The sequence below is a fragment of the Lycorma delicatula genome, chromosome 6 (assembly GCF_047948215.1).
Source record: "Lycorma delicatula isolate Av1 chromosome 6, ASM4794821v1, whole genome shotgun sequence".
Taxonomy (NCBI): Eukaryota; Metazoa; Arthropoda; class Insecta; order Hemiptera; family Fulgoridae; genus Lycorma; species Lycorma delicatula.
Genome location: NC_134460.1, coordinates 450,881 through 466,316, shown reverse-complemented (window position 1 = coordinate 466,316; position 15,436 = coordinate 450,881). Strand labels below are relative to the sequence as shown.

Below are 15,436 nucleotides of genomic sequence, written 5' to 3'. Positions count from 1 at the left end.
AATGTGATAAAAAAATTTTATTGATCACAAAGTTCATGCCTTCATTACAAAGCTTGATATCTGGATATTTGCCTTCAAAGCAAAAATTTTGATATGTTTCCACTCGCTTCCGATTATATTAAAAAAAATCTGGATGAAAAAGACATTATTCACCATTGTTTGGCTAGCATGAAGATGTAATTGTATAAGCTAAAAATTCAGTTGGCATAGTATTTTCCACGAGATAAAAATGATTTTTTGAAGAGACGGGGATTGAATCCATTTAGTGAAAACGTTATTGCATCTGCTATGTTACCAGTTAAAATTCATGACCAGCTTATCAAAGTGTCTGCCGATAAAATGTTACAACTACAATTCACATGTGAAAATTTAGATATGTTTTGGCTTGCTTGTCAAAGTGAATAGAAATTTAGTCACAGAAGCATTGAAAATATTAATCTCTTTCGCCACATCTTACCTCTATGAAAAGGGTTTTTCATCTATGGTTGTACAGAAAACTAAATATAGAAATTGTCTTTTATCAACTGAAAACAATTGGTGGCAGTGAAAGTGTTATAGCTACAGGTAATTGTTACACCTTGAAAATTTACGTTCAAAATAATTTAAAACCATTTTGTATAAATTTTAATCTATTTGAACCATCTATGTATTTACGCCATCCAAAGTTAAATAGTTTAGATAAATTTATTTTAAATATGAAGTTATTTGTATGATGTTTTAGTTCTGAAAAAAATTTCTGTTCTTACATTTTATATTCCTTGTCATATAATTATAATTCTGTCATTAAAATAAAAAATTGTTCATTATAGAAATTTAATTCAACCAGAAAAAATTATTTTTATTTTCAGTCTGTGAGTAATGCCCACAAGGATTGGGTTTGTGGATTGGCATTTTTGCCAGTGCAACCTTTATTAGTATCTGTTTGCAGAAGTGGTGTGCTCAAGTTGTGGTCAGAAGATACATGTACTCAGCTTGGTGAAATGAAACTCAGCTAGGTTATGGCATTAATTGGTGAAACCAATTAATGAATAATTCATGTGTCTTCACGCATCCAAGTAAGTCATGCAAGTTTTATGAATTAATAATAATAAAAATGTTTAAAAATCTAGCTTATTTACCTATTAGGTTTATTACGATTAAGGTTTTTTTTTAATTGAGATAAGGAAGGAGGTAAAACCTAAGTCACTGAATTATTTTTGTATTTTTTTTCTCCTTCATTTGATCTCTTGCTCACTATCTTGTACATACCAACTTTGTTTGTACTTTCTCAAAGTAAACTCTAAAGTAAGCTATGTGCATGCTCAATTATTATGCATTAAGATTGAAGCAGTTATATATATTTAATATCTAAGTTCTACAGATCTGATATAAAATATAAAGGATAATTTTTTTTGTTGAAATTTTAGAAGCATCGATGCTATGGTCATTAGCCCCTTCCACATCAAAAGAGAAAAATAAAAGAAATCTTTTCCTCCCCTAAAAAGAACATAAGCAACATAGTCTTGCAATAAGAGAATCTAAAAATAAACTTGTCAATGGTTATTGAAAGCCTGAAAAGACAACATAACAAGGGTGTAAAGGCCCTTGTTATTTTAAAACCTTTCTAGCTATTTCTTTTGAAACTTTGTCAAAACTATCAAACAAAACTTCACTGTGATAAAAATTAAAACACACATTGGAAAAACTTTTAAACATAAGATACCACTTAACATCACACAGATCACTTATAACGAAACATCAAAAACACGTATTAAAACTATTTTCTTAATCAAAAAATAAAAATACACTTTTTATTATAAAATTCTTCTTGAAAACATACAATCAATTCTTCTTCAATTCTGTTGCCTGGGTTTCCCTTTAGGACATCCTTTTTTGCTTCTTTTTTCCATCTTCCTAAAGGCCTCAATGTCGAATTCCAAGGTATCTGAGCCCTCGAAAATGTAGTCCAGATCCTCTGCCATTAGTCATTGAGTATCTTCTGCTGCCAACATCAAATGACACCTTTACTTTTCAGAAGTACATTGCACTCGAGACTGGATACACTCACCACTAGAACATGTGGGGCAGCCGAAGTTCTTGGCTAACGGCCTCCGTGCTTTCAGAGGCTCCATTGTTGGTTGTTTAAAATCTTCCTTTTTCAATATTATCACTTCTGGTTTCACGGATCCCTCAATGAGGATTATTTTCTTCCTGCACTTTTACTTTAGATGTAATGGCTCAGTTTTTATTTCGGTTACTGTTTTTTTTGGCTTAACTTGTGTACTAGTTGTAGGCTCAAACTTTGGCTTTATGGCGTTCTTTTCCACAGAAACTTGTGCTTCCTTCGGCTTTGGACTATTTCCTCTTGATGGTCATCTTCATTTTTTGATTGATGATTTGTTCAACCATATTTGTAAGTATTGGTGCTATTTCCGATATGTTTTTTAAAGCTACAGGAGCTGCAGTAACCTTTGCATATGAAGAAACCTTTGGTGTTCTGCTGATCACAATCTTACTAGCTTCCAAGTAGCTAACCTTTTGTATTGTCTTGACTTCCTGAGTAGCTACTTCTTCCTTGTAAATAGGACAATTTTGAGATCTAACAGAGTGGTGTCCATGACAGTAGACACATACAGGTGGGTCCCTGCATGGGTCATGAGGATACAATGACTCACCACAGATGCATATTTGTTTCCTGGTACATCTCGCTGCTGTATGTCCAAATTGTTGACATCCAAAGCATCGCAGTGGAGTCAGTATTAAAGTACATACATCCAGTCTATGAAATCCTGCCTTAATCTTTTCCAGACAATTCAGTTTATTGAAGGTCAGGATGTGCGATGCAGAGGGAACAACTTTTTCATAGTGTATTCAATCGTCAACAAGTAACAACTTTCTGAGCATGTAATTCTTTGATGATTCCTTTTCACTGCAATTCAATAATTCTCTACATGCAACAACACCCTTTGAGGTATTTAATGTACCATTGGGCATGACTTCAACGTCTAGTACTTCAATTTTCTTGGCTTTAAGTAACAGTGACAATTGTAAGTTCTTCACAGCTTCTACAAATAGTGCAACTGCAGTTTTAACATCCTTTACTGGATCTATTGTTGCTTCTGTGATCTCGTGTTGCTCTAGCTACCATGAAAAGGCTGGTCTTAGTAATATCACCCTCTTTTTTATTGATAACAAAATATTTCAGAATTGATTCACTACTCTTTGGTTAAAACTTTGTTCAATCCATCTTTTCCACAACACAATGAATTCTTCTTTGTTGTTAAACTTGACACTCTTCTTCCTCTTCCTCTGTGAAGACAGAATGAGCCACCAGGATGAGGGTTTTTACGTGGACCCTCTGCCATGGAAGTTGTGGATTTTGAATTATCCATAATCCTATTCTTTGCCTGTCAATATGTTGCAAGATGCAGACAGAGATTGCTGGGTGTACCCTGGATCAGTGATCCTGCCACCTCCTACAAACTTAGCCCAGGCTGGGGAGTCAGGTACAGCCTGATCCAGGATACTGACACCCCAGGTGTCACACCTAGCAATAAGGGCTCTGATACCCTTACTCATGGGACAATCCCTGCCAAGGGCCGAAATGACTGATACACATTGGGTAGCGCAAGACTTCGGCAGAGCAAGCTCACAGCACCATACCCTCAACCCGGCTCCACAACCAAGAAGAGAGATGAGCACTCCCTGTCCACACTCTGCTCAGCGTCAGTAAAACAGATCCTTTCTTTTTCCTGTTTAGCCTCCGGTAACTACAGTTTAGATAATTCTTCAGAGGATGAATGAGGATGATATGTATGAGTGTAAATGAAGTGTAGTCTTGTACATTCTCAGTTCGACCATTCCTGATATGTGTGGTTAATTGAAACCCAACCACCAAAGAACACCAGTATCCACGATGTAGTATTCAAATCCGTGTAAAAAAATAACTGGCTTTACTAGGCTTGAACGCTGTAACTCTCGACTTCCAAATCAGCTGATTGGGAAGACGCGAACCACTAGACCAACCAGGTCAGTAAAACAGATCACGGTCATGCTTCCCACCCTGCTGCAAAAACAGCAAAACCGAGAATCACAACTGCAACCAGCTTGGATAGTTCAGAACTGGATCTTAAGGATAATGTTGTCTTAAATGATACCTTTTTTTTACTACATTCTTAAAAATATAATTTCTTACTTCTCAGACATTTATAATTTAAGTAGTCGCTTTATTCTTATCAGGTACAGCCCGTGTGGGTTTGTGTGTACTGTCAAACAAAAAGGTTTATTCAAAATATTGGTAGCTTTAAATTTTCTTTGTACCATTCTAAAAGCATGCGCATATATCTGTAAACATTTTGAATAATACAAGGTAAGGCCAAAAATAGAACTGATCTAAATGATTACTGATGAAAATGGCATTTTTAAAAAATAATGTTGGAATTTTGGTGGACCAAGCATACACTACTCTGTACATAAATAATAGACACTGATGGTAAAAGAGCTAAGTGATATATGTGATAACATTATTTACACTCAGAGGATGACTTTTACTATGTCACTTATAATAATTTTAATTAACAAATTACAAAGTAACCTAAGTGGATGATATATTATTTGCTTTTAACTGCAGTATGGTATGCAAACTGAAGATGTTACTTGAATGCCCTTCAGTTATTTGAACGGTAATTTCATTTTTCATTTATAACTTAGTGTATATGTCATTATCTATTCACTTCATCTCAATTTTCACCTTCTTAAATGATGCGATACAGTTATATTGCTGTTTCTTTTAGTGAATAATTTTGTTTTACTTTGGAGATTTTCATATCAAAATGTGTGAGCACTACAATAAATGGTAAAATAAAAAGTATTAATTTAAATGTATTTCATTTGCTTATAAAATGAGGTTCTGAAAAAAATATGCAGTCTAATTTATAAGATTTTGAATTATAAGGAAAGAAATAAAATTGAAAGAAAATTATGATTATTGTACTGAATTCGTTAAAGCAGAAATATTCATCTTGCATTCCATTGGTTCAGGAAGTAAAACCTGAAAATGTATTTTTAAAAAACAATTTGTAATCAGGCTCTTATGAACTTCATTGTATAGAACACATTTGTGTATGCATTATCAAAAATTGATGTCAATTTCAGAAAATTCATAATCAAACATTTTGTAGATTCATTTGTGAATAGTTTGAAGAAATCTGTGTTTCATTCTAGTCTGTCAAGAGGCCTGTAAGTTATACATTTCAACTTGATGTTATGTTTTCTAAGTCAATGTGTAGAAATTATTACACAGTAAAACTTACTAATTTTATTCTTTAAAATTCCCTTAATCAAGTGTAAAATTTACTTTTGATCTTCTGTGTTTGTATACTAAAGTCTAAACAGTAAAGAATTTAAAGCATTTAAATTGATATTTTTCAGTATTTGAAAAATAAACCAAAATTTTACTTTTATTATTGTTATAATTTTATTATTGATACGTCAATCACTAGTTTCAATTTTGGACAATCCGTAAACAAGAAATGTCCTCAAACAAGGAAAAAGAATAAAGCCCAATCAAACCATAGATAGATTGCTTCTGATTGGGGTTGATCAGGGTAGTTTACCATTTTGTTTAAGATCAAAAAAATTTGGTTACTACAAGAATAAAGAGCTATTATTTGTTGTCAATATCGTCAATAATGATTATTATTCCTTAATAATACAGATAATTATAAGTTTACTATCTCGTTCTCTTCATATATTAAAAAGTCAAATCTTTTTTATCAGTAAAAGATTTTCCTGATTATGTATTTAGATATCACAGAGTTCTTAGTGGATTCTGGACTTACTACTTCAGTCTTAATTAAACTTCAAAAAAATTAATACAAAATAAGTTTTGTTTATTTGCATTAATTTCAGTAATTCAAATATATAAGATTAAACTGATTCATGTAAAAATTTCAGTCAAAGGTTGGTCTGTTTGCAAGAAAGTACAATTTCTTTATGAAATAGTCCTTAAAAAAAGGTATTAATTTAAGCAATCCATTATAAGTAATTGTTATTTTCCAAAAGCAGTACTTTCATCAAACTGAAATATTTATTTGATATTCAAAAATAAAATGTTCTTTTCTGTTAGGAACTTAGATTTATATCATATTTCATTCATTATAAAGATGTAGAAAAAAATAAAATAGAAGTTTTCAAGCGCTTTATTATCTCGAAACCTTTAAGTTACAATAATTAATCAGAAATAAAGTGAAAGAGTAACTCTACAGTTTTTCCCTATGAGTGTTCAATGTGAGCATGTTTCATCATGAGACACACATCCAACCGATAGGAGGGTTTATCCCATACTTCAACCAACATATCTGGAGTAATGGAAGTGAAAGCTCCTTCAATTCAGTGTCTCAATTTAGATAGATCAATAGTTAGTGGAGACATATACACAAGAACCTTTATAAAACCCCAAAGCAAAAATTGATATGAGGTAAGATCAGGGACCTTGGAGGCTACGCAAACAAGCTCTCATCAAATTCATGCCGTCTGATCCAGCGGTTGTGGAAAATGTCTTTTAATTGATATCATGGAATTATACCATCGAGGAGATGTCTCATATTGTTGCCATATAAAATTCTCTGGTCCATGTTGCATTTGAGGAAAGAGCCATTATATGCAGTATATCCAAATAAGCAACTATTATGCTTACTTCAGCCGAAAAAAAAACAGCCTGTAAACTTGCCATCGGAGGACTTTCTGACTCTCAGGTACAAACATTGTGTGTTAATTTTTCCAAAAAAAGTAAAAATGTTAACGCATCACTAAACACAATATAATCAAGAAAGTAAATATAATCTTCACGGTGCAACATTTCTTTAAACATTCCACACTGGCGTTGGGAGTTTGTGCCCAGCGTTCCTAACAAATTTTTTAAGACTACCCAAAAAAGATTCTCTGATACATTTAACATTTTCTTCAGATATGCTCAGTCGTCCCATAATCTTCCCTTTACACAGTCTTTTCAAACTGTTTATGCCATTCACAAATCTTTTTGTCATTTGGAGGATCGCAATTAAATTCTCTACAAAACGTATATCAATCTAACTATAGATTTACATTTAGCAAACTGCAAAACACAGTAGGCTCTCTATTCAGGATTTGCTATCTTTGCTAGTGGTACTACCAAGTAGAAAAGTAGGACTCAATCTACAGTGTAGAACTAAAACTACCCATTTTGCTCTTTGATGTACACATCATCCTAGAGATATATTAAATTAAAACCCCAATATTCTTCTTTTTTTTTTTTACACCTAGTACATTAGGTATTTAATAAATTCATTTCAATAAAAAAATAATAATTTTTCAGCGACGTTAATATTTTGTCATTACAGCATTCAAATTTTTAAATGTTGAGAATTTTTTATTACTTAATATTCTGTTTTTAATATTAGTGCCCTTTTACTTTATAAACTTAACCTGATCAACCCAAATTTATTATAATATATTTTTAATAAATTCATCAAAAACACTAAAAACAAATATTATATAAAAAAGGAATATTATGCTAAAAAAGAATCTCATATAACAACCACCTTCGATAGGCAACTAGTTATTTTGAAATCATATGTAAATAGAATATTATTTAATTAAAAACCAGTGTTATTAATTACTATTAATATTGTTTAATACAGTTTTTTACAAAGTATATTTTACAGTGTTTTGGAGCAAGAAAAGCTATGCAAATAAAACCTATGGAAAAGCTTTTAACTCAGAAAGTCACATCTATTAATGAAAACAAAGTCTGTTGTATTTTTTGAAAGATGAGCTTGTTTGATAACTATTACATAGATAATACAATCAAGCAGGGATTTTCTCTTCTTTTTATAACAAAAAGAAATCAAACATTCTAAAAGAAGTAGCTGATGCACTCCAAGGTTCAGTCCTTTGGCCAGTGCTAATTTAATATTAATTTATGATTTAACTTTCACTCTGTACGTTTTGTAGATGATACCAACGCAACTGTTAAAACTGAATCCATCAATGAACTATTTCGATAACAAATTTATGTTTACCAAAAAAACTAATTTAGTGTTACTCAGTTTGAGAAATTGTAATGTTCTTTCGAACCCAAGATATATTAAATTTTTAGAAGTTAAAACTGGCCTGGTTTTAATTTTGACTTTACTCACAGAATTCAATATAAAAATATCATCAATTCCATTAATCCATTTTGCAACATAAGGATCAGTTATTTTAAATGTTTTAAAATTGCATATCTTGGACATACTCATAACATATAAATTTAGTGTACTGATGTGGGGAGCCATTCTTCACATGCAACACTTTTGCTGTTCAGAGAACAAACATCACTGAGTCCTCAGGTTGGATGTTGGAATAAATTTATTTACAACATATTTGGGCAGACTTGCTTTTATGTATATTATAATACACTCTGTATGTAAACAGTAATCAAGACAAATCTTCGGCTAATATTGATCCACATAGTTGATGTTAACAGTAAAGACTATTACAACTGTCTTATGAGTACAACAGCTTAAAATTAAAAACAAAAAGCTCAAAACATTTAATTTAATAGCCTTCATTAACTGAACAATTTTTTTAATATGGGAATATGTATGAATCAGCTAATGAACAAATAATAGCTAATGTATTATTGCTGTTGTATATCAATATAATAAATACTACTGAATGTTTTCATTTCTATGTAGTTTGTGGTAATTTCTGTAACTGATGTTATTTTAAAAATGCTATTTTACTATTGCATTGCCTAAGAGAAAATTAGAAATATATAAATAGACATAAATATAAAATTGTCACATTTATAACTATTACTAGCTGCAGGGCATGCCTACAGCACTCCTCCAGCCTCCGCAGCTAGGCCCTCCGGGTGGGGTCTCGGAATGAGATTATTAGTTGTCCAAAATTGATTACCTCTTATATAAAAGTTTTTTTTTTTTTTGAATGATAAAATAATTTTAGGAAGGTATCTCAGAATGGATTTGACAACAAGCTTTGATGGTGATATGTAAGATTATGTGAAAGTCAGCTACAAATTAAAGATTTTATGTTTTTGCCAATTTCTTTTTTATGCGTGATGAATGGCCTAAAGAGTGGGGTGCAAGCACGCATAAGAAAAAATTGGCAAAAGCATCAAATTTTTAATTTGAAGCTATGACTTTCACATAATCTTACATATCACCATCAAAGCTTGTTGTCAAATCCATTCTGAGATACCGTGCTAAAATTATTTTTGACATTTTAGTGCGTTTAATTTAAGAGTGGTGTTTATTTTTACATATATTATATTTTCTACTTTTTAGTCCTCGTAAGTTTATATTTTACACCTGCGCTAGCGTACAAGTTTGAGGGTATTTAGCGAAAGATCGGGCGGTACGATTTACGGTGGGTGAGTGCAATCAAACATGGGGATAAACGACTTAATTTCCGGATAATCAAGATCCGGTCGATCAGGAGTATAGCCGATGCGTTAAACAGTTAGCAATTAACCTGCTGATACATACGCCGTTTGAATCGTGAAAATCGTACGAGCAGTTGCCGAGTTATTACGGTAGCCCGCACCACCTCCCCAATTTCCGAACAGCGCCCTGAGGGCACTTGAAAATATTATCATTCTACGAGCACGGATGGGACGTCGTCGAGAGGGTCGAAAAATTTTTTAAGGCGTTTTCGAGATATTTGCGATTTTCGTCCGAAAATTGGATCCGGTTAAAAGTACTAAATTTTTCCAAAACTTCGATATATAATAACATAAGTATACACTTGACCATCACGAGACACGTACTAACGAATTGGGATTTTCCGCTAGTGATCGGTACCTTATGATACTAAGGTAAGGGATGCACAGACAGGTACACATAAAAATGTCGTTTAGTAGGGTAGAATTATCTACACAGATAACATTTCTTTTCTCTACCACCAAAAAGGTTTTATTTAAGGGATCATTAAAATACTGAATTTTGGAATAGTCTATTAAAACAAATTACAAAGCTGATTAGGAATTGCTTTGCTTTCCTTTTTTTCTACAATAAGTTAAATTATTATGTAATAATTTTCCATTGTAAATCAGTAACATTTGTCCTCAGTCATTCAGTGATATATTTACCAAATGTTAAAATGATTTTGTCATCAGGACACCTAAAATATTTACAATATTAGCTACTTATATTTCTGTATACCTGAAGATGAACACAGGGTTGAAGGAAAAGGATATGCAAAGAACACATAAAGCATGTACATTAAGTAAATGAAAGCATGTTTTTTGCAAGTACAGGTCATTTACAACAATTAAAGTACATTTAAGTGTGCATTGAATTTATGGTGCAGTAGTAATATAAATTTATATTTTAATTATATGTCAAGTCCTAGAGTTCAGTTTTTTGAGTGAATATGTTAATACAGTTATAATATGTTTATTCAAAACTCATTATGTTAAACTAAATCTTAGGCTGCAAAATTTGATCATTAATATTGATGCTTGCAAACAATTGGATTGTAGGGGGATTTAAGATCAGATGGTAGTGAAATAAAAATTTCAGTGTCCAATTTTACACAATCTATTTCTTAAATTAACAGATGATAATACTAAATGGAAACTGCAAGAAGATGGAAAAATATATGCACTTAATAAAAAAATAAAAACTTAAGAAATCATTATGGTAAATCAACTCTAATATTCTACAGCGAAGAAAAAATAGCAAAAAACTTAAGAGAAGATGCAATAACATAAATTATGTTATTCGTAAGTGAAAGAAAATTGAAAAACCACATAGATCAGAAAAAGTGGAATCAATCAATTATAATAAATATCTAGATTAATTATAATTTAATTAAAAATATGTGGAAATTTCAAAAGTATTTCTTAAGAAAAGAAATGTAATCTTTGGTATATTGAGGATATCATTTGTTTTTTTAAGATTCATATTATTCCTCTGTATTGTTAAATTACATTTTAAATTCTAATAATATAAACCACCTAGTACAGGTGGAAGTTTTGTTGAAAAAAATTAATTTAATACAAAATTATTTTGTTAGCAAAAATATTAAAAGCAGTAAGGAGAATTTTATAGTACTATGTAAAAATACTTTTAAAGCAGAAATTAACGAAAGAAATTATACATTTTTGTTCTAAATTAAGAATCAATGTGTAAATATTGTGGTAGAATTAATTCTGTCAATTGTAAAAAAGGTGGCAGATTATATAGAGGAGCTTAATATATTTTTATTCAAGTTACCAGTAATTTTAAGGGGCAATTTTAACACAAAAATAGGAAATTTAGTTCAGTGGCAGAAGGTGAACTTAATTATATAGATATTTTCATGAGCAGGGATTAAAATATTATATGCTAAAAAATTAGTTGTTGATTGATGGAGTGTAACTCATTTCATAATGGGGGAATGCTAAAGTGATGACACAGGTATACAGTTTTGTTCATATGATGAGTGTGAAAACAACACACACTACCTAGATTGAAACCTTGATTACCAAGATGATAAGGTATTTAAAACATTTTTTCAAAAAAAAACAAAAAAACGGCCAAATGCTATATGAATTCCACAACATGCCCTAAAGGATTGGTGATTTTATATAAAATATCATTTTGGAAGGTAGAATAGAGCCAAGAACATTTAAATCCTGGTGCATAATAAAAAAAAGAAAAGAAAATTGAAGTGATCCAAATAAATGTGTTACTCATTAGTACATTGTCAAAAATAGTCACATCCCAATTACGTTAATGGATAAAAAAACTGAAGGAGGATCACCTGAAAATTAATTCAGTTTTGCTCCAGTAGTAAGTCCCTTTAAGAGATTTTGTGGATATTTATGAGGCATTTGATTCAATTATGTCAGATTAAAGATAAACTAGGGTCTAAAGGTGTAAGTGGAAAGATTTTTGAGTTTGGGAATTATTTATGTTCAAACATTTATGATAATTCAGAAGGGATCAATTATCCTGCAGGGATAATTAGGAGTGTTCAACAGGATTATCTCAGCCACAAAATTTTTACTGCCTTGTACAAAGTAAAGTAGTATTGATGATCGTGAAAAATTTTGTTTTGCTGATTTCAACGGAAGTACCCCATTTTGACCATTCCTGAATCCATTTTGACTAGTTTCAGAGTGACTTCTGTATGTACGTATGTAAGTATATAATTGTTTTTGAGTTAGGTGAGATATATACATACGTACATACATACAAACTAAAAAATTATTAGCCGTAGGATGTTGAAATTTTGGATTTAGGGCTGTTGTAACATCTAGTTATGCACCTGCACTTTTGATTGCAATTACTGAACCAAAAGTGCCAAAAATAAAAAATAAAATTGGATTTTGGACTTTTTTTTAGGTGCAGTAATAAGTCGTAGATAAAAGCTTTTCAACATTATATCATAAGTGGTAGATATTTTCATTGGTTCCAGAGTTATAGCAAAGTACAATTTTAATTAATGAAATATTTGGATATTAGAAGTGAAGGCACATCAGTTCAAATCAGACTTCTTCTTTTTTTTAGTAATTGTAAAAAAATTACAATAAGTAATTATTCAATAACAATAAAAAAAAAAATTAAAAAAATCAGAAGTTAGTGAAATAAAATTTTATGTACTTTTAAAAATATGTATGTATAACTTAATAGACATTATTACATATGTGTGTATATGTAATATATTTGGTGAAACATCTGATTTATTTAATTTATAAATTTAAATGTAATATATATAATATAATATAATATATATATTTTTAAATTATAATTTTTTATTGAAAATTATAATTTAGAATTGTATTATTTTTTAATTTTCTAGTTTAACTTCTGTTTAATTTTATTTAATTATTCTGGAATTTATGTTTAATTTTATCTACATTAAAGTTAACTACATAGTGACTGAAAAATAGACCCTCACAAGATCAACATAGACCCTCACTGAGTCATAGATGCCTGATCTTTAATAAAATGCAAAAAATTCTTATCTTTTTGTTCATTACTCCTCTGATATTGTCGGACAATATACTTCCTAAGTTGGAGTTGATCATCATTTCATTTATTTGTTTTTTGTTGCCAATCATTTAATCACTCTTTGGTTTGATATAATTCTTCTGATCTTAATTAGTGTACAAGTTCTCTAGTTTTCAAATTTATTTTATATTTATCATCTTCTCTTAATCTTTTTATTCCTTTTTTGGTTTTAACACTTTCTTTCTCTTTATATTTATCATCTCTTAATTTTTCTATTCTTCCCTTCTTAATATTTTCTTTCTCTTCATATTCATCTTGTCATTTTTTTGTATACTTCTAAATGTTTTTTTTTTCCTGTATGATTGTTTCTTTTTCATTTTTATTATTCACCAAATAATCCAATAATAAAAACTGAATATTTTACATCGTAAGGTTGAAATTAACATTTGTAACCAGTATATAAATAAACTGAATAGTTTAATCATTATTGACTTTTATTTATGTGACATATCAGAAATCTGAAACTTTTGTTTCAGATCAACAACTCACAAAGATACGAATAATACTGATCTAGTAATAAAGGGACTTTTACTCTATCCTAATATTTCATGTAAGATTGTTGAATTAATCAACAATATTAATAATATTTACTTTTGTAAATATTTGATGTTAATAAGAACTAATATTTCAGCAATTGTGTAACTGTACACTTTATTAAAGAATGGAGGATCAAATCTCACTTTCAAATGAAACAAGTTTGAAGCAAAAAATGTGTATATATAATTTAAGAGGTGTACAAGGAAGTCATTTGGTGTCTGCATCAGATTTTCATATATTGATTACAAAACACAAGACGAATCAAATGGACTAGTAACATCTATCTGAGTATGTCAATGAAGAAGATAACTTATAAGGCTGCAACTATGGAGCATCACGACCTCTCTCAATGAAAGCATGATTCAATCCAATGGAAACTTCCTTCCTCACCTTCAGGCAATATATCAGTTGTGTTAAAGATTAATAAAATAATAATTTTAAGGGAAAGCATGTATTAACCCAACACAGCAGCTGTGTATTGCATGAAATGTAGCAATTCTGTTTGATGGTAATAAATCTGCAAAATAAAAATTAATTAGATATCTTGAAAGGTCATGTTAATGTATCACTCATTTGCTACACAGGTATTATCTTAAAGGATTCATGAGTTGGACGTGGAAGCACAGAATGCAAAAGTGCTGGCCTGACTCATATTATTGTTATATAAATATATATGCTTTCCTTTCCATGTAAGTACATCATGCTAATGTAATTGAGTCATCATGTCTTTATAGAAACATTATAAGATAAGTAATCAGCCATTTGGATGCAAGTTATCAAGACAGAGTCTTGATATAACAATTCTTTTGATATTTTTACTGGCCAGAAATTCCTGGATGTAGTATATTAAGTTTCATGCATGCCCCATTACAGATCTACATATATGCAATCTCTCTTCCTGTTATTAATAAACATTAATGCTTTCAAAATATTCTTTCATTAAAGATACTCAGATTTATTAATTACGAGAATCATCCAACTGTACAAGCATGTTATCATATTTTAGAACATTTTTCATCCAATATTTTTATTACTCTAATGAGCCAGTTTAGCCCTGTCTAGAAAATGTAATGAGCTTAACTGGTAGAGATACAAATGAACTATAAATATATATGTCGTGAAGGTAAGTTTGAAATTCTGTGATAAAATTTTAATGTCCTAAGACAGATAATGTCTTCTTGTATAGTCTAAAATCAATAAATAAAATAATATTTAACTAATAATGTTTGATAATAAAAAGACTGTAATTAGTAATAAAGGAAGACTAGGGTAACAGGAAAATTGTGATGCTTTGGGAAGATAATATTGGATTTATTTGTTATTTGGTGGCTATTAACTAGATAAGAGAATCAGGAAGTTGAATTGGATCTTTCCGTTTTATTATTTTACCTTGTATAGCATTTTTTATACTCACTCTTTCTTCTGGGTTACTCTGTGTGATTCACAATACCTCATAACTGACAACTTAGCTCTATCTTTCAAGATATTAATTAATTTTTATTTTGCAGATTTATTAACCTCAAACAGTATTGTAGCATTTCATGCGATGCACAGTTGCTGTTGGGCAAATATATGTTGTTATTTTGTTTAAATGATTATTTTATTAATCTTTTTCACAACAATTTTATTCACTAACTAGTACAAGAATTATGTTTTCATTTTTTTATTTATTAGAAAGCCAGAAATAGGTCACAACAAACTGAGGGTGTGACAGTTAAAATATTAATCAATCTCTGCTATCAGTTAAAAAATGCATATTTGAACTGCTCGTATTAAAAATAGGAACCATGCTTGAGAATGTGTATTAGAAGAGAAACGTACTTTTGTGAGCAAAAATACATGCAATATATTCACATTCATACTAAGCATGTACTCAT

General features: G+C 30.3%; 1 protein-coding gene across 3 annotated transcripts in view; it reads left to right on the top strand.

Annotated features, from left to right (window-relative positions):
• Positions 1–15,436, top strand: part of LOC142325989 (uncharacterized) — a 94,939-nt gene that overhangs the window by 17,116 nt on the left and 62,387 nt on the right. For all 3 annotated transcript variants that reach the window (XM_075368023.1, XM_075368022.1, XM_075368024.1), the window contains one exon: positions 849–1,055. In XM_075368023.1, the coding sequence (XP_075224138.1) occupies positions 1,036–1,055 (20 nt within the window). In that variant the 5' untranslated portion in view covers positions 849–1,035. The remainder of the gene's footprint in view (positions 1–848; positions 1,056–15,436) is intronic.